At 49.5% G+C, this 18,528-nt stretch overlaps 2 protein-coding genes across 8 annotated transcripts in view; both read right to left on the bottom strand.

The window, feature by feature from the left end:
* C1H1orf159 (chromosome 1 C1orf159 homolog) overlaps nucleotides 1-1,121 on the bottom strand; it is a 36,675-nt gene extending 35,554 nt beyond the window's left edge. For 4 of the 7 annotated variants that reach the window (XM_055100069.2, XM_055100113.2, XM_055100115.2 and 1 more), the window contains exon 1: nucleotides 1,001-1,028. The gene's annotated coding sequence lies outside the window, so the exon portion shown is untranslated. Of the gene's footprint in view, nucleotides 1-60; nucleotides 502-1,000 lie in introns of those variants that run through there. The other 3 variants (XM_063595294.1, XM_008977405.4, XM_034951729.3) reach the window with 3 other exon arrangements.
* Nucleotides 1,122-5,295: 4,174 nt separating this feature from the next.
* LOC117978719 (PRAME family member 15-like) lies at nucleotides 5,296-9,220 on the bottom strand. Its single transcript, XM_055099928.2, has 3 exons — nucleotides 8,852-9,220; nucleotides 7,608-8,189; nucleotides 5,296-5,857 (listed from the first exon to the last, which is right to left on the bottom strand). The coding sequence occupies exons 1-3, from the start codon at nucleotides 9,142-9,144 to the stop codon at nucleotides 5,296-5,298; spliced, it is 1,437 nt and encodes a 478-aa protein (XP_054955903.2). The 5' UTR covers nucleotides 9,145-9,220.
* Between the last annotated feature and the right edge of the window lie 9,308 nt (nucleotides 9,221-18,528).

Genomic DNA, 18,528 nt, shown 5'->3' with positions numbered 1-18,528 from the left:
AAATCACCACTAAAGAGCTTACCCATGTAACCAAACACCACCTGTACCCCAGTAACTTACGGAAAAATAAAAGAGGAAGACGCAGCTCTGCCTTCTCTGCACACTGTGGTAATACTAAGAAAAATGAAAACCAAAAAAAGGGGGCCAAGTTTGACATCCTGAAATTTAACAGGACGAGGCGGCTAAGAATTCAGCCACAAAATAGTTTCCCGGGGAAGAAGCCGCGTTTGCTTTGAAACGCGGTAAGAAATGCCCCCGAACACCTGGGCTTAAATTACACCCAAACTCAATCATCGACTCGCTGCCACCGGAACAACGCGCTCCTGAAAAACTGCACCCCGACTAGCCCTCGGCTGCTCCAGGTGACAAACGGACAAAAACAAATCCTAAAGCCTCGCGGGAAAAAGACCTGAATCGTGGCCGACTTCTAGGACACCGGGGACCGCGCCGCTGCCCCCACTCCCGGCTGCCGGGAAGGCGAGGCGAACGCGCCCCCTTTCTTCCCCCGGACGCCCGTCCCATCCCCTCCCCAGGGACCCCCTCCCCCCCAGGGATCCCCTCCCCTCCCCAGGGACCCCCTTCCCTGCCCCGGGAACCCTTCCCCTCCCCAGGGACCACCCTCCCTCCCCAGGGACACCCCCTCCCCGCTCCGGGAACCCCCTCCCCTCCTTAGGGACCCCCTCCCCACCCCTCCCCGGGGTCCCCCTGCCCTCCTCAGACGCCCCTTCCCCTCCCCAGGAGTCCCGCTCAGCCCGGGCGCCTTTCCCCCATAGGACGCGGCCAGGCTCGTTGGGAGGCGGGGACGAGGACGCGGGCCCAGGCGCTGGCGGCTCCTCAGCGCGCCGCACAATGGGGGGACGCGCAGGGAACGTCCCTCGGGCCGGGCCGGGGCCGCCGACCTTTGTCTGCCTCTCGCACTCCCTGCGCCGACCCGGCCGCCCAGACGGACCCCGGCGCCCCCACCCGCTGCCCTCACGCCTGCCCCCAGCCCCTCACTCACCCCTGCGCCCTCCGGGTTTCTCTTTCGTACACCCCGCCCTCAGGCGGTGGCGCCGCGCCCCCTGGGACTTGTAGTCTTTCTTCCGCCCCGGCCCCGGCGCCAGGCCCCGCAGCTCCCAAAGAAAACTACAACTCCCGGCGGCCCGCGCGAGAGCCGCCCTCACCTGGTGGTACCGTCGCGCGAGGCCGCGGGTGGGGTGCCGGGGCGGGGCGCGAAGCGCCCTGGGAAATGTAGTCCTAGAAGACCCAGTGCATGTCTCGGGTCCCTGACAGGGAGGGACTACATTTCCCCGGATTCCTCGCGCGCCGGCTGCTTGGCGTTGCCGGGAGACGGGGCGGGGCGTCGTCGGGGTCTCCCGGGCGACCGCACAAGCGTCGGCGTCTTTAGCGTTCCGCCGGTTTACGCGGAGGCGGAGCGTTTGGGGGCGGCCGGGGTGGCCTCGGCTTCATCGGAGAAGGCGGCGCGGCTGCACCAAGTTTGGCCGCGGGCGCGCGGGGCCAGCGCCCTCCGGACCCATGGAGCGTCCCGAGCGCCTCGCGAGCCGCCGCCACATGCGCCCCAGGTCCGCGGCCGGCGCCAGTGCTGGGACCTCGGCGGCCGGGGTCGGAGCGCGGCGGGAGAGACCCTGCCTTGGGTGCGGGACTGGGACGGCTCGGACCCAGAGGGCTCCCGGGGTTTCGCCTCTCGGACGGATCAGGGCTCTGCGGTCTCAGGACGCTCCCCCGCGAGTCTCGGCGGCCCCGGGGTCTGGGCGGCGTCGCTGCCCCACAGGCCGGGCCCGTGGGTTTTTCTGGGGCTCTGCCTCTGAGCCACCCTCGGAGAAAAGACAGCTCTGTGCGTCCCGCGGCGCCCGCAGCTTTCGGCAAACATGTTTAAAGGAGCTCCCCGAAGGAACTGGGGGCGTCCGTCCGCTAATCAAAGGCTTCGGTCCTGTCGGTGTCCCCGGGCCCTCTCCTAGCTGGGCCAGCGCGCAGGGTGGGGGGGCGCTGCAGGTGTCGCGGCCCCCCCCAACCTCCGCAGACCCTTCCAACCCCTCAGACCCCCCAAAACCCCCAGATCCCCCAACCCCCCATATACCCCCAACCCCTCAGACCCCCCAACCCCCCAGACCCCCCAACCTCCCAGGCCCCCAGACCCCCCAGCTCCCTTGCTCCCGGGAGCTCCCAGGCCCGTCCTGCATGCGCCTTGGGGTTGTTCCTCCTTGATGGACACCGCCTCCGGATTCCATCCCAAGTTTAAATGCCAGAGATTTCGATGGAAATAAAGCCCCCATCTTAACGGCGTGAGGATGTTTTGTAAACAGTATTGGGGACAGCTGGGGAAGTCACGTTTGTGTCTTCTCTTTAGAGGGACAGTGTTCGCCTGAGGGTCCATCCCAGGGTTCCCTCGGGGCCTCTGGAGGAGTTGATGCCACCAGTGCCTCTGGCCGTGGGACACCTGGGCGTGGGCGCCCAGCACTAGGGGTTCGCCGACAGCTGCAGGGTTTCCGGCCATGCGCCCGCGGACGTGCAGCTTCTGTGTCGGTCCCATTAAGAGGAACCTGGCCTGGGCGACGTTTGAGGACCACGGGGAGGACACAGTCGCGGTCCCCTTCTCGGAGTCCAGTCTGTGCCACAGGCTCTTGCCGTCTGCGGCAACTCATCGTGTACCTGAGCCAGTGTTTCCACTTCCTTTTTGTTTTTTTGTGTTTGAGAGGATTTCACGCTGTCACCCAGGCTGGATGCAGTGGCATGATCGTGGTGCAATGGCTCAGTCTGAGCTCACCACAACCTCCACCTCCCAGGTACAAACGATTCTCCCGCCTCAGCCTATCAAGTAGCTGCAATTACAGATGTGCGCCACCACGCCTGGCTAATTTTTTGTATTTTAAGTAGAGAAGGGGTTTCTTCATGTTGCTCAGGCTGGTCTCAAACTCCCAACCTCAGGTAATCCACCTGCCTCAGCCTCCCAAAGTGCTGGAATTGCAGGTATGACCCACTGCACCTGGCTCATAATAGTACATTTTTAAAAAACACCATAAAATATTATCCTTGCAACACTCAATTATACCATCTGGTCGGATCTATCAGCAGATGGCACCCGAGACATACGGATTGGAAATTTTGATCTTATTATGAATGAATCCAGTCCAGAAATGCCCACCCTGCCCCCTGCTTGCTCCTGGGGCTCTGCTCTTTGGGGGAATCATGATGAAATTGTGGCAGAGAGTAGAAGTTGAGCCCCATTGCATGCCCTGAGTTCTTGTTGCCTCTCTATTATCAGGAAAAGGAGGTGAGATTGAAAGATGAAAAATGCTGGGACTTCTGCTGAGAAGAGAAAAAAGAACAAGATGTATTGATCTTACTGTATGCCAGACCCCATGCCAAGCCCTAAACATGAACCATCTCATTGGATCCTACCAAGGTCCCAGAAGCTGTTGGACATCATCATCCTCATTTTACAGGAAGCTGAGGCTCTTAGCTAACATCCCTGACAGCAACACCAGCCCCTGAGTACTCAGCAGGATCCTTCACTTGGGTGCCCATTATGCAGGCTTCCTCAGCACAGGGAAGGTCACTCATCACCCACAGGCCCTTGATCGTTATCCACCCTTTGATGCTGTCAGATTCCAGAACACGCTGCACTAGTCTCTTCCTTGATAGGGAGAGAGGGGAGGTGTTATGAGAAAATCTCTCATCAATCTGACCTAGCTCCCCAAAAAGATGTAACTTTTAAAATGTCAGATGGAAATATTTAAAAGTGTTACATGCCTGTATAGTTTTAGTATTTTACTTAAAGGGAATGTGGCTGTCTTTACTGGCTACAACCAGTTTAATTCAAGAAGGGCTGCTGGTCATCAGGAGAACAAGCAAGGGTTGATGCTGCCCAGAGTCTCCAGCTAATACACAATATGGACATCCCCTTCCACAGCAGCGGGAAGAGAGTGGCTCCTTGTGCAGTGAAGCTGACATCCACCAACTAAGGCTTCTGGAAGCATGTGGAGACTCACAAGGAGTGGGCAGGGTCTCAGCATCTGGCTAGTGGTGAAAGACCCTGAGAAGAAGGTGCTTTCCACGTGGATTGGCTCACTGTTCTTGCCCAGTAACGTTCCAGGCCCTTGGTGTCCACCTAGTGTGTATTAACCCACTGAACAGCCACAGAAACTAACAAGGAATTAACAGACATCTAAAGAAGTGAAGAACTGGAGGAGGCCAAGCCAAGCGTGGTGGTCCATGCCTATACTCCCTGCATTTTGGGAGGCCAAGGCAGGAGAATCACAAGCTCAGGAGTTCCAGATCAGCCTGGGCAAGACAGCGAGACCTTGTCAACACTTAAAAAAACAAGCATACAGGCGTGGTGGCTCACACGCCTGTAGTCCTAGCTCCTCAGGAGGCTGAGGTGGGAGGATCACTTGAACCCAGGAAATTGAGGCTGCAGTGAGCTATGATTGTGCCACCGCACTCTTGCCTGAGTGACAGGAGACCTTTAAAAAACAAAACAAAACAAAAAGCCTGACACAGTGGCTCACACCTGTAATCCCAGCACTTTGGTAGGCCTACTTGCGTGAATCACCCAAAGTCAGGAGTTTGAGACAAGCCTGACCAACATAGTGAGGAAACCCTGTCGCTACTAAACATACAAAAATTAGCTGGGCATGGTGGTGCATGCCTGTAATCCCAGCTACTTGGGAGGCTGAGGCAGGAGAATCATTTAAACCCCAGGTGGAGGTTGCAGTCAGCTGAGATGGCACCATTGCATTCTAAACTCCAGGCTGGGCAACAAGAGTGAAACTCTGTCTGAAATAAAAGAATGGGAGGAAACTGATTACAATAACCAAATTTCATTTAAATGCCTTGATTTTCTTGGGCTGCATCTTATTGATTGGACAACTCAGTCAGTGCCTTTTGTTTTTTCCATCAATAACTGAAGATTCCTGAGGCTTAAACTGGAAAACAGGTTACTTAATAATAGAGGGTACCAGACAGATTCTGCTCAGTTTTCCTTTATTTCTGATTGTTTCTTTACAACCATGCATGCAAGAGTAACTCCCTCAAGTATTCTCAAGCCTCCACTCTAGACATTCAGATTCGTATTTTCGACTCTACAGGACACTGGTCCCCAAAGTCCCATCGAATCCATGGCAACATTTCCCCCAAGTCTGGCCACTGCTTGATCAGCTTTCCTTTCCCACTTTCAGAGCCCATGTGTGAAACGATGGGTTCTGTGCTCCCTATAGGATGTACCTAAGACCTAGGTTTTAGTATCCAAGTGTCCAGAAGAAAGCGATTGACATATCCACCCAAATAGGCAGGCATTCAACAGCAGCATTGATCTGCCTCCAGGTCATAAAATGACCTGTTGCCACAGTCAGGGCAGTAGTCAGTACAGAACAAGATCCTCTTGGGGTGCCTTAAGTCCCTCACTCTCTTCATCAGGTCAGCCCTAAGTTGGGCAAATCTGCTCCAGCAGAGAGTACCATCAGCATCATAACTCTCCCGCGGGGCAGGATACAGCTCCAGGCATAAGTTTTTGAGTATGATTGTGTGGCTCAGCAGGTTCTCCAGGGTTGCCATGCAGATGGGATTTCCACAGAAGCTGAAGGTGTTGAGCTCAAAGCAGTGGCTCAAGGCAGGCAGGATGGTGTTGACTTGGGAGTCTACGATGCCACAGTCATCTAAATCCAGGTACTCAAGGGTGGCTGCAACTTTTTCTAGGAGAATTTGGAGAGGCACAAGACTGTAATTGGTCAGTCTGATGCCATTCAGGTCCAGGGTCTTTAGTTGACTGATGCTCGGGCACTGGGATAGATGCTTCAAGTCTGATTCCAAAAGCGCACAGTTAGTTATTGCGAGGATCTTTAACGAGGTCTTCAGACAGCTGCGGAGAGAGAGCAAGCAGTTAATTCTGGGGAATCATAGGGGTGAGTGGAGGGTGGTGGGGAATGACTTCAAGGTAATGGATGGAGACCATTTTACCCAAGCCCAGGGTCATTCTGATTGTCTGATGGTCAACACTTAGGATGCAGCGTGATGAAGACCTTTGCCACGGAGGTCAATTCCACTTTAGGCCTGGCGCAGTAACTCACACCTGTAATCCCAGAACTTTGGGAGGCTGAGACAGGTGGATTCCTTGAGATCAGGAGTTTGAGACCAGCCTGCTGATCATGGCAAAACCTCCTCTCCACCAAAAATCCAAAAATTAGCCAGGTGTGGTGGCAGGCGCCTGCAATTCCAGCTACTTGTGAAGCTGAGGCAGGATAATTGCTTGAACCCAGGAGGTAGAGGTTGCAGTGAGCAGAGATCATGCCACTACACTCCAGCCTGGGTGACAGAGTGAGACTCTGTATTTAAAAAAAAAAAAAGAGAAAAAATAATTCCATTTGAGGCTGAGTCATTTCACCGTCATTTATAGGAATGGATCAAGTTCTCAGAATCCCTAAAGCTCCCTTTCCTCATCTGTCAGGCAGAAAACCACATCTCTGGGCTACAGGAGCTCAGTGGAGATTCAGGCATAAAGGACAAACCCAGACAGGATCCTGCAACATCAGCTGGGGTGGGCGGGCTGCAGGCGTCCCTGACACGCCTGTATCATCAGCAAACCATCTATCACTTTCACCATTCTTTGTGCCTGCTCCCTGACCCTCTGTTTCAGAATCATGCATTGCCTAGGTAATTAATTTACCTGGAGCTCAAAAGAAACTTTTACAACAGGGAATTAGAGATGGGATCATTCATGTTCACCAAACTGTGGGGCACAAAGCTGATTTTCTGACATGTGCAGGTTTGCTGAGCATTCCCCTCTTCAGTGCCCACATCACTTCCCTACTTCACATCATCTTCTTAAAAATTAACTTGTTGGCTGGGCGTGGTAGCTCTCGCCTATAATCCCAGCACTTTGGGAGTCCAAGGTGGGTGAATCACCTGAAGTCAGGAGTTGGAGAATAACCTGGCCAACATGGTGAAACCCTGTCTCTACTTAAAATATAAAAATTAGCCAGGTGTGGTGGCCCACGCCTGTAATCCCAGGTACTCAGGAAGCTGAGGCAGGAGAATCGCCTGAACCTGGGAGGCAGAAGTTGCTGCGAGCTGAGATGTCACAACTGCACTCCAGCCTGGACCATCAAAGTGAAAATCCATCTCAGAAAAAAAAAAGTTATCTTGTTTGTTTTTACTTTTATTTATTCATTTCTGACAGGGGTCTTGGTATGTTACCCAGACTGGTCTTAAACTCCTAGGCTCAAGCTATCCTCTTGCCTCAGACTCCCAAAGTGATAGGATTACAGGCATGAGCCACCGCCCCTGGCCTATTTTTCATCATCTTAACTTAGACACACATCCTCAGGAAGAATTCAGAAAGGCACCCTCACTAGATCTGAACCCCCCAGTAGCTAGCTTCCTAGCATGGCAGCCTCTCTATAGCATCTCCCCTAGCTGATCCCTCTGCCTCTATTGCGATGGTTGCGTGATACCCATTTCAGGACAGGGCCGCCAACAGGACAATGCATGGACATTCTAGTGTCCCCTTCACTGTTACATCCTCATAGGCTGGCTCACAGTAGATGCCCACTAGTGTTTAGTGTAACAGGCTCTGCTGTGGTCTGCAGAGAAAGCTCGCCACCCTCCCTCACCTGAGCAGCTGGTCCAGGTGGCCTTCGAGGAAAGAAACAGAGTTCATATAAAGCTTTTGGAGGCAGCGCAGCTTGAGGAACTGAGTGGTGAACTGGGTAACAATCTCCTTCTTCTGCTCTGGGGAAACGTAGCGAGAGACATCCATGTGGGAGAGAACGAGCTTCTGAAGATTCCTCATGTGGCCCAGGTATGGGGTAAACTGTGTCAGGATGGGCAGTATCCACTTGCAATTCACTTCCACCTCCTGGATACAGTCTAGGTTCACCATTTTCAGGATGCTTCTGATATTGTGGAAGGGCATTCCCAAAATTTTCAGCTTCCTACAGCACAGGTGTAGTAAATCTTTCCTCTGCTTGACCCATAGAAGGAGGTAGGTGAGGTATTCATCCAGAGTCCTGTTCTTGAGCCAAAGTTCTATGAACACAGTCAAGGGCTGCCGTCCTCTCATCCTTGGACAGTCCTGCACTGTTTTTTTGTTCTTCTTGGCATTGAGGAAGCACCCATGGGCCATAGCTTCAGACCAAACCATCCAGAAGTTCTCACAGACATCCTGTAAATCCAGCACTTGAAGTTTCCATCTCCTGTGGTAAAATAGAGGTGAGACTGAGAATTTCAGAACTCATTTCTGAACTTAAACTCCACATCCTGGATAGCAGCTCCTCCCCTCCCTGCTTCTAGTCCCTCTCTCTGACTTTTCTTCACCCTGTATTCCCCTTGGATCCTGCCCACTTCCACATTTTTTTTTTTTTGAGACCAAGTCTCCCTCTGTCGCCCAGGCTGGAGTGCAGTGGTGTGATGTCACCTCACTGCAACCTCTGCTTCCCGGGTTCAAATTATTCTCCTGCCTCAACCTCACAAGTAGCTGGGATTACAGGAACCCACCACCATGCCCAGCTAATTTTAGTATTTTTAGTAGAGTTGGGGTTTGCCATGTTGGATAGGCTGGCCTCCAACTCTTGACCTCAGCCTCCCAATGTGCTGGGATTACATTGTGAGCCACCGTGCCTGGCCCAGTTCTCACTTTTCATGGTGCCTTTCAGTGCCATTAGAGGAGAGGTTCCTGTTACCTCCATGGACCTTGCATGGTGAGCAGTGCTTTCCCTGAGGAGTTGGTGAATGACCAAGTCCTCTCAGCTTCCTCACCACCACCATCCCCCCTTGGGCCTCCTCACTTCTCATGACCCAGCTGTTCCTTCTGTTGGACACCTTGGCCCTCCCCACCAGCCCACCTGGGCCACCTCACCTGGGACGAACCCCTTGGGTAAGCAGTGCATCAAGCCCATCCAGCACAGCTTGGAAGGCCTCCAGACAAGGCATCTTTATCAGAGGCCTCAGAGGGAGGCGGCGGAAGGGCCAGGCCTGCACCATCAGCTTCAGGGCCTCACAGCGTCTCCTGCTGAAGGCCTCCATGAACAGTGGGGGGAAAAGTTCCATGGGCAGCTCCTCCAGGGTGGAGACGGCCAAGGCTTGATCCCTCAGCAGGCTCCGCCCCGCAAGCTCCAGGAGTCTGGGTGGAGTCCGGATGCTCATCTTCATGAATCTGCAGGGAAAACTTCCAGAGGACAAACCCAGAGAAAAGGCATCACTCTCAGGACAAGCCCATGCAATCTCATCTTCTCCTATGGCCAAAGTCACTGCTCTGGCAATGGTGAAAGAGCCCTCAGTTTACTCCAATTCTACTCTGTACTCAGTGGCCATTAAGCCAGCATTCTGCTTCTGCTGCATCAGCATGAGCGTCTCCCAAGCAGTGAGGAAGCAGGGCCACCACTAGCCCTTCCTTTCTATCCAGTGTTCCATCCAGTGACTAGTGAGTGTGGAGGAACCTGAAAGCGAACCCCTCCTACCATTGGGGGAAATTACTAATTACTCAAGGTTCTAAAACAATGGGAATGGGAGTGTCACAAGCCTACATGCCCACATTTTCAGTTCCTACAAATAAGCTTGTTGGGAACATTCATGGGGCATCCGTAGAACAGGTTCTATTTGTTTTCTTTTCATTATTTAAGCTTGCTTTCTCTTTCTCTTTCTTCTTTCCTTCTGTCCCTCTCTCCCTTCCTTCTTTCTTTCTTTCCCCCTCTCTCTCCCTTCTTTCTTTCTTGTCTTCTTTCCCTGCCTCCCTTCTCTCATTCTCTCTCTTTCTCTCTCTCCCTCTCTCACTCTCTTTCTGACAGGGTCTTGCTCTGTCACCCAGCCTGGAGTGTAGTGGTGGGATCTCAGCTCAGTGCAGCCTTGACCTCCCAGCTCAAAGGATTCTTCCCCCTCAGCCTCCTAAGTAGCTGGGACCACAGTTATGCATCACCACACCCAGCTCATCTTTTATTTTTTGACTTTTTGTAAAGACAGTGGATTTCGCTATGTTGTCCAAGCTGGTCTTGAACTCCTAGTCTCAAGCAATCTACCCCTCCTGGCCTCCCAACATACTGGGATTATAGGTGTGAGCCTCTGCCCCAGCCTCATTATTGAAAATTTCAGTGAGAAGCTTTGAAAGCTATGTGACACTGTTATGCATCACTCGCAAGATAGACGTTTCCAATGCACACCTCTTACACATATTCAAACTGAAACACTTTGGCTGCGTGCAGTGACTCACACCTGTAATCTGAGCATTTTGTGAGGCCAAGGCAGGTGAATCATCTGAGATCAGGAGTTCAAGATGAGCCTGGCCAACATGGTAAAACCCTGCCTCTACTAAGACAGCAAAAGTTAGCCAGATGCAGTGGTCTGCGCCTGTAGTCCAAGCTACTAGGGAGGCTGAGGTAGGAGGATCGCTTGAACCCAGGAGGCAGAAGTTGCAGTGAGCTGACATTATACCACTCCACTCCAGCCTGGGAAATAGGCTAGATTGAACAGAGAGACAGAGAGATTTGACTAGACTTCTTAATCTCTACCCAGTTAATCCTGATTGGATTTTTGGCTTTCTTAAAGATCACTGATTGAATTAATATTCATCCATCAAAATGAAACATTTAGGGATAGGGTGAAAGTCCAAGACTCATTCACTGATTCCCTTCACAAACATGGAGTTTTACTAATATGTGTCCTTCAAAGTCCTGAGTGTGAGATAGGGAAGGGTTGAATCTCTTCCTGATATTAGACAGAAAGAAAGAAAACTTGAAAGTATCTTTGTTGAGGGATCCTTGGCCACATCAAATTTATCAAAATATTTCAGAGTTAAAACAGTTTTCAAAGACAGAGATGAGAGTCCCTAAGAAAACACAATAGAAATCTTCATGTATCCAATGATCACCTGGGTGGCATAAATTTTTTGGTGTTGAAGGAGCTGAATCTCACTTCATCGGCCAGGCTAGAGTGCAGTGGTGTCATATCGGCTCACTGTTACCTCGGCCTCCAAGATTCAAGCAATTCTCATGCTTCAGGCGTCCACGTAGCTGGGACTACAGGCATGCACCCCCCACAGCCACGTCTCCATTCAGGGGGAAGAATTACAGTGAGGAAGTGATTGGTTTAAAATTAAGGTCAAAGATCCTTTTTGATTGATTTTGTTTTTGTTTTTTGGACAGGGTCTCTCTCTTTTGCCCAGGCTGGAGTACAGCAGTGGTGTGAGCATGGCTCACTGCAGCCTCAATCTTCTGGGCTCAAGTGATTCTTCCACACCAGCCACCCAAATAGCTGGGACTACAGATGCATGTCACCATGCTCGGCTAATTAAAAAAAAAAGTAGAGGCCAAGCACCAGTGACTCACAGCTGTAATCCCAGCACTTTGGGAGGCCAAGGCAGGTGGATCACTTGAGGTCAGGTGTTCGAGACCAACCTGGCCAGCGTGGTGAAACCCCACCTCTACTAAAAATACAAAACTTAGCCAGGCATGGTTTCAGATGTCTGTGACACCAGCTTCTGAGGATGGAGACTGAGGCATGAGAATTGCTTGAACCCGGGAGGTAAAGGTTGCAGTGAGTTGAGATCGTGCCACTGCACTCCAGTCTGGGCAACACAGTGAGACTCCATCCCCACCCTCAAAAAAAAAAAACACTGTGTAGAGGAGGGTTTTTGTCACGTTGCCCAGGTTGTTCTCAAACCCCTGGGCTGAAATGATCCTCCCACTTTGGCCTCCAAAACTGTTGGGGTTAAAGGCGTGAGTCACTGCTCCCTTCAAGAATTTTAAAATGGCATCAGCCAAAGCACAATCAACTTTTTTGAAATAAAGACAGAACTGCATTTAGAGGAATACATTCAAAGCCTCAAATTGTTCATATGAAAAAAAAAAAAAGGACAGGATATAGCTCTGTGCCATCGTTGGCTGCACTGTCACCATCCCAGACCGACTGACTCTAGGTCAGATGGGAGTGTCCTTACAGAAATTAGTGACTTACCAGATCTGGATGTAGTCTAGAAGGTGCTCAGACCTCAGGAAGAACCAGGCAGGAACTCCAGGCTTGAAGACTTTGGGTCTCTCCTGTGGGTCTTTAGAAGCTTTTATTGACCTTTCTAATCACAACTCCCACCCACGCCCCTCCACGTATCCGCTGCTAGCTTCCAATCAGAAAATGATATCTGATTGCATTTGTGAAGCTCCACCCAGTTAATCCTGATTGCGTTTTTGGCTCTCCCCAGATTACCGGATTGAATCAGATGTCCATTCATATGACATATCTATATTCACTTCATGAAGCAAGAAATTGACAGTGTTAGAGATAGAGTAGAAGTCAAGAATACATTCATTCAAGGCCAGACGAAGTGGCTCACACCTGTAATCCCAGCACTCTGGGAGGCAGAGGCAGGTGGATTATCTGAGGTCAGGAGTTTGAGACCAGCCTGGCCAACACGGTAAAACCCTACCTCTACTAAAATTACAAAAATTAGGCAGTTGCGGTGGTCTGCGCCCATAGTCCAAGCTACTAGGGAGGCTGAGGCAGGAGGATCGCTTGAACCCAGGAGGCAGAGGTTGCAGTGAGCTCACAATACACCACTGAACTCCAGCCTGGAAAATATGCTAGATTCAAAAAAAAGAAAAAAGAAAAAAAGAAAAAGAAAAAGAAAAAAGAGAGAAAGAGAACTACATTTGATTCGACTTCTACCCAGTTAATCCTGATTGGATTTTTGGGTTTCTTCCAGATTTACTGATGGAATTAGATATTCATCCATCAAAGTGAAAGATTTAGGGTTAGGGTCAAAGTCCAGGACCCATTCACTGATTCCCTCCACAAACATGGAGTTTTACTAATATGTGTCCTTCACAGTCCTGAGTGTGAGACAGGGAAGGGTTGAATCTCTTCCTGATATTAGACAGAAAGAAAAAACTTGAAAGTGTCTTTGTTGAGGGATCCTTGGCCACGTCAAATTTATCAAAATATTTCAGAGTTAAAACAGTTTTCAAAGACAGAGATGACAGTCCCTAAGAAAACACAGTAGAAATCTTCATGTATCTAATGATCACCTGGGTGGTATAATCTAATATTTTTTGGTGTGGGTGAAGCTAAGTCTCACTTTGTCGCCCAGCCTGGAGTACAGCGGTGCCATCTCAGCTCACTGTAACCTCCACCTCTGAGATTCAAGCAATTCTCATGCTTCAGCCTTCCACGTAGCTGGGATTACAGGCATGCACCCCCACAGCCATGTCTCCATTTGGGTGAAAGAGGATGTGATTGGTTTAAAATTAAGGTCAAAGATCCTTTTTGATTGATTTTGTTTTTGTTTTTTGGACAGGGTCTCTCTCTTTTGCCCAGGCTGGAGTACAGCAGTGGTGTGAGCATGGCTCACTGCAGCCTCAATCTTCTGGGCTCAAGTGATTCTCCCACACCAGCCACCCAAATAGCTGGGACTACAGATGCATGTCACCATGCTCGGCTAATTAAAAAAAAAAGTAGAGGCCAAGCACCAGTGACTCACAGCTGTAATCCCAGCACTTTGGGAGGCCAAGGCAGGTGGATCACTTGAGGTCAGGTGTTCGAGAACAACCTGGCCAGTGTGGTGAAACCCCAGCTCTACTAAAAATACAAAACTTAGCCAGGCGTGGTTTCAGATGTCTGTGACACCAGCTTCTGAGGATGGAGACTGAGGCATGAGAATTGCTTGAACCCGGGAAGTAAAGGTTGCAGTGAGTTGAGATCGTGCCACTGCACTCCAGTCTGGGCAACACAGTGAGACTCCATCCCCACCCTCAAAAAAAAAAAAAACACTGTGTAGAGGAGGGTTTTTGTCATGTTGCCCAGGTTGTTCTCAAACCCCTGGGCTGAAATGATCCTCCCACTTTGGCCTCCAAAAGTGTTGGGGTTAAAGGCGTGAGTCACTGCTCCCTTCAAGAATTTTGAAATGACCTAAACCAAAGCAAAATCAACTTTTTTGAAATAAAGACAGAACTGCATTTAGAGGAAAACATTCAAAGCCTCAAATTGTTCATATGAAAACAAAAAAAAAAGGACAGGATATAGCTCTGTGCCATCGTTGGCTGCACTGTCACCATCCCAGACCGACTGACTCTAGGTCAGATGGGAGTGTCCTTACAGAAGTTAGTGACTTACCAGATCTGGATGTAGTCTAGAAGGTGCTCAGACCTCAGGAAGAACCAGGCAGGAACTCCAGGCTTGAAGACTTTGGGTCTCTCCTGTGGGTCTTTAGAAGCTTTTATTGACCTTTCTAATCACAACTCCCACCCACGCCCCTCCACGTATCCGCTGCTAGCTTCCAATCAGAAAATGATATCTGATTGCATTTGTGAAGCTCCACCCAGTTAATCCTGATTGCGTTTTTGGCTCTCCCCAGATTACCGGATTGAATCAGATGTCCATTCATATGACATATCTATATTCACTTCATGAAGCAAGAAATTGACAGTGTTAGAGATAGGGTAGAAGTCAAGAATACATTCATTCAAGGCCAGACGAAGTGGCTCACACCTGTAATCCCAGCACTCTGGGAGGCAGAGGCAGGTGGATTATCTGAGGTCAGGAGTTTGAGACCAGCCTGGCCAACACGGTAAAACCCTACCTCTACTAAAATTACAAAAATTAGGCAGTTGCGGTGGTCTGCGCCCATAGTCCAAGCTACTAGGGAGGCTGAGGCAGGAGGATCGCTTGAACCCAGGAGGCAGAGGTTGCAGTGAGCTCACAATACACCACTGAACTCCAGCCTGGAAAATATGCTAGATTCAAAAAAAAGAAAAAAGAGAGAAAGAGAACTACATTTGATTCGACTTCTACCCAGTTAATCCTGATTGGATTTTTGGGTTTCTTCCAGATTTACTGATGGAATTAGATATTCATCCATCAAAGTGAAAGATTTAGGGTTAGGGTCAAAGTCCAGGACCCATTCACTGATTCCCTCCACAAACATGGAGTTTTACTAATATGTGTCCTTCACAGTCCTGAGTGTGAGACAGGGAAGGGTTGAATCTCTTCCTGATATTAGACAGAAAGAAAAAACTTGAAAGTGTCTTTGTTGAGGGATCCTTGGCCACGTCAAATTTATCAAAATATTTCAGAGTTAAAACAGTTTTCAAAGACAGAGATGACAGTCCCTAAGAAAACACAGTAGAAATCTTCATGTATCTAATGATCACCTGGGTGGTATAATCTAATATTTTTTGGTGTGGGTGAAGCTAAGTCTCACTTTGTCGCCCAGCCTGGAGTACAGCGGTGCCATCTCAGCTCACTGTAACCTCCACCTCTGAGATTCAAGCAATTCTCATGCTTCAGCCTTCCACGTAGCTGGGATTACAGGCATGCACCCCCACAGCCATGTCTCCATTTGGGTGAAAGAGGATGTGATTGGTTTAAAATTAAGGTCAAAGATCCTTTTTGATTGATTTTGTTTTTGTTTTTTGGACAGGGTCTCTCTCTTTTGCCCAGGCTGGAGTACAGCAGTGGTGTGAGCATGGCTCACTGCAGCCTCAATCTTCTGGGCTCAAGTGATTCTCCCACACCAGCCACCCAAATAGCTGGGACTACAGATGCATGTCACCATGCTCGGCTAATTAAAAAAAAAAGTAGAGGCCAAGCACCAGTGACTCACAGCTGTAATCCCAGCACTTTGGGAGGCCAAGGCAGGTGGATCACTTGAGGTCAGGTGTTCGAGAACAACCTGGCCAGTGTGGTGAAACCCCAGCTCTACTAAAAATACAAAACTTAGCCAGGCGTGGTTTCAGATGTCTGTGACACCAGCTTCTGAGGATGGAGACTGAGGCATGAGAATTGCTTGAACCCGGGAAGTAAAGGTTGCAGTGAGTTGAGATCGTGCCACTGCACTCCAGTCTGGGCAACACAGTGAGACTCCATCCCCACCCTCAAAAAAAAAAAAAACACTGTGTAGAGGAGGGTTTTTGTCATGTTGCCCAGGTTGTTCTCAAACCCCTGGGCTGAAATGATCCTCCCACTTTGGCCTCCAAAAGTGTTGGGGTTAAAGGCGTGAGTCACTGCTCCCTTCAAGAATTTTGAAATGACCTAAACCAAAGCAAAATCAACTTTTTTGAAATAAAGACAGAACTGCATTTAGAGGAAAACATTCAAAGCCTCAAATTGTTCATATGAAAACAAAAAAAAAAGGACAGGATATAGCTCTGTGCCATCGTTGGCTGCACTGTCACCATCCCAGACCGACTGACTCTAGGTCAGATGGGAGTGTCCTTACAGAAGTTAGTGACTTACCAGATCTGGATGTAGTCTAGAAGGTGCTCAGACCTCAGGAAGAACCAGGCAGGAACTCCAGGCTTGAAGACTTTGGGTCTCTCCTGTGGGTCTTTAGAAGCTTTTATTGACCTTTCTAATCACAACTCCCACCCACGCCCCTCCACGTATCCGCTGCTAGCTTCCAATCAGAAAATGATATCTGATTGCATTTGTGAAGCTCCACCCAGTTAATCCTGATTGCGTTTTTGGCTCTCCCCAGATTACCGGATTGAATCAGATGTCCATTCATATGACATATCTATATTCACTTCATGAAGCAAGAAATTGACAGTGTTAGAGATAGGGTAGAAGTCAAGAATACATTCATTCAAGGCCAGACGAAGTGGCTCACACCTGTAATCCCAGCACTCTGGGAGGCAGAGGCAGGTGGATTATCTGAGGTCAGGAGTTTGAGACCAGCCTGGCCAACACGGTAAAACCCTACCTCTACTAAAATTACAAAAATTAGGCAGTTGCGGTGGTCTGCGCCCATAGTCCAAGCTACTAGGGAGGCTGAGGCAGGAGGATCGCTTGAACCCAGGAGGCAGAGGTTGCAGTGAGCTCACAATACACCACTGAACTCCAGCCTGGAAAATATGCTAGATTCAAAAAAAAGAAAAAAGAAAAAAAGAAAAAGAAAAAGAAAAAAGAGAGAAAGAGAACTACATTTGATTCGACTTCTACCCAGTTAATCCTGATTGGATTTTTGGGTTTCTTCCAGATTTACTGATGGAATTAGATATTCATCCATCAAAGTGAAAGATTTAGGGTTAGGGTCAAAGTCCAGGACCCATTCACTGATTCCCTCCACAAACATGGAGTTTTACTAATATGTGTCCTTCACAGTCCTGAGTGTGAGACAGGGAAGGGTTGAATCTCTTCCTGATATTAGACAGAAAGAAAAAACTTGAAAGTGTCTTTGTTGAGGGATCCTTGGCCACGTCAAATTTATCAAAATATTTCAGAGTTAAAACAGTTTTCAAAGACAGAGATGACAGTCCCTAAGAAAACACAGTAGAAATCTTCATGTATCTAATGATCACCTGGGTGGTATAATCTAATATTTTTTGGTGTGGGTGAAGCTAAGTCTCACTTTGTCGCCCAGCCTGGAGTACAGCGGTGCCATCTCAGCTCACTGTAACCTCCACCTCTGAGATTCAAGCAATTCTCATGCTTCAGCCTTCCACGTAGCTGGGATTACAGGCATGCACCCCCACAGCCATGTCTCCATTTGGGTGAAAGAGGATGTGATTGGTTTAAAATTAAGGTCAAAGATCCTTTTTGATTGATTTTGTTTTTGTTTTTTGGACAGGGTCTCTCTCTTTTGCCCAGGCTGGAGTACAGCAGTGGTGTGAGCATGGCTCACTGCAGCCTCAATCTTCTGGGCTCAAGTGATTCTCCCACACCAGCCACCCAAATAGCTGGGACTACAGATGCATGTCACCATGCTCGGCTAATTAAAAAAAAAAGTAGAGGCCAAGCACCAGTGACTCACAGCTGTAATCCCAGCACTTTGGGAGGCCAAGGCAGGTGGATCACTTGAGGTCAGGTGTTCGAGAACAACCTGGCCAGTGTGGTGAAACCCCAGCTCTACTAAAAATACAAAACTTAGCCAGGCGTGGTTTCAGATGTCTGTGACACCAGCTTCTGAGGATGGAGACTGAGGCATGAGAATTGCTTGAACCCGGGAAGTAAAGGTTGCAGTGAGTTGAGATCGTGCCACTGCACTCCAGTCTGGGCAACACAGTGAGACTCCATCCCCACCCTCAAAAAAAAAAAAACACTGTGTAGAGGAGGGTTTTTGTCATGTTGCCCAGGTTGTTCTCAAACCCCTGGGCTGAAATGATCCTCCCACTTTGGCCTCCAAAAGTGTTGGGGTTAAAGGCGTGAGTCACTGCTTCCTTCAAGAATTTTGAAATGACCTAAACCAAAGCAAAATCAACTTTTTTGAAATAAAGACAGAACTGCATTTAGAGGAAAACATTCAAAGCCTCAAATTGTTCATATGAAAACAAAAAAAAAAGGACAGGATATAGCTCTGTGCCATCGTTGGCTGCACTGTCACCATCCCAGACCGACTGACTCTAGGTCAGATGGGAGTGTCCTTACAGAAGTTAGTGACTTACCAGATCTGGATGTAGTCTAGAAGGTGCTCAGACCTCAGGAAGAACCAGGCAGGAACTCCAGGCTTGAAGACTTTGGGTCTCTCCTGTGGGTCTTTAGAAGCTTTTATTGACCTTTCTAATCACAACTCCCACCCACGCCCCTCCACGTATCCGCTGCTAGCTTCCAATCAGA

This window comes from Pan paniscus, chromosome 1 (genome assembly GCF_029289425.2).
Source record: "Pan paniscus chromosome 1, NHGRI_mPanPan1-v2.0_pri, whole genome shotgun sequence".
In the NCBI taxonomy this organism is placed as follows: domain Eukaryota; kingdom Metazoa; phylum Chordata; class Mammalia; order Primates; family Hominidae; genus Pan; species Pan paniscus.
This window is presented reverse-complemented; position numbering and strand designations above follow the sequence as displayed.

Excerpts from the sequence above, each read along its gene's own strand:
- LOC117978719 (XM_055099928.2), bottom strand. The coding sequence starts at position 9,144 with ATGAAGATGAGCATCCGGACTCCACCCAGACTCCTGGAGCTTGCGGGG. Across the intron at positions 8,190-8,851 it reads ACCCAAGGGGTTCGTCCCAG|GAGATGGAAACTTCAAGTGC; the intron begins GTGAGGTGGCCC and ends ATTTTACCACAG. Across the intron at positions 5,858-7,607 it reads CACCTGGACCAGCTGCTCAG|CTGTCTGAAGACCTCGTTAA; the intron begins GTGAGGGAGGGT and ends CTCTCTCCGCAG.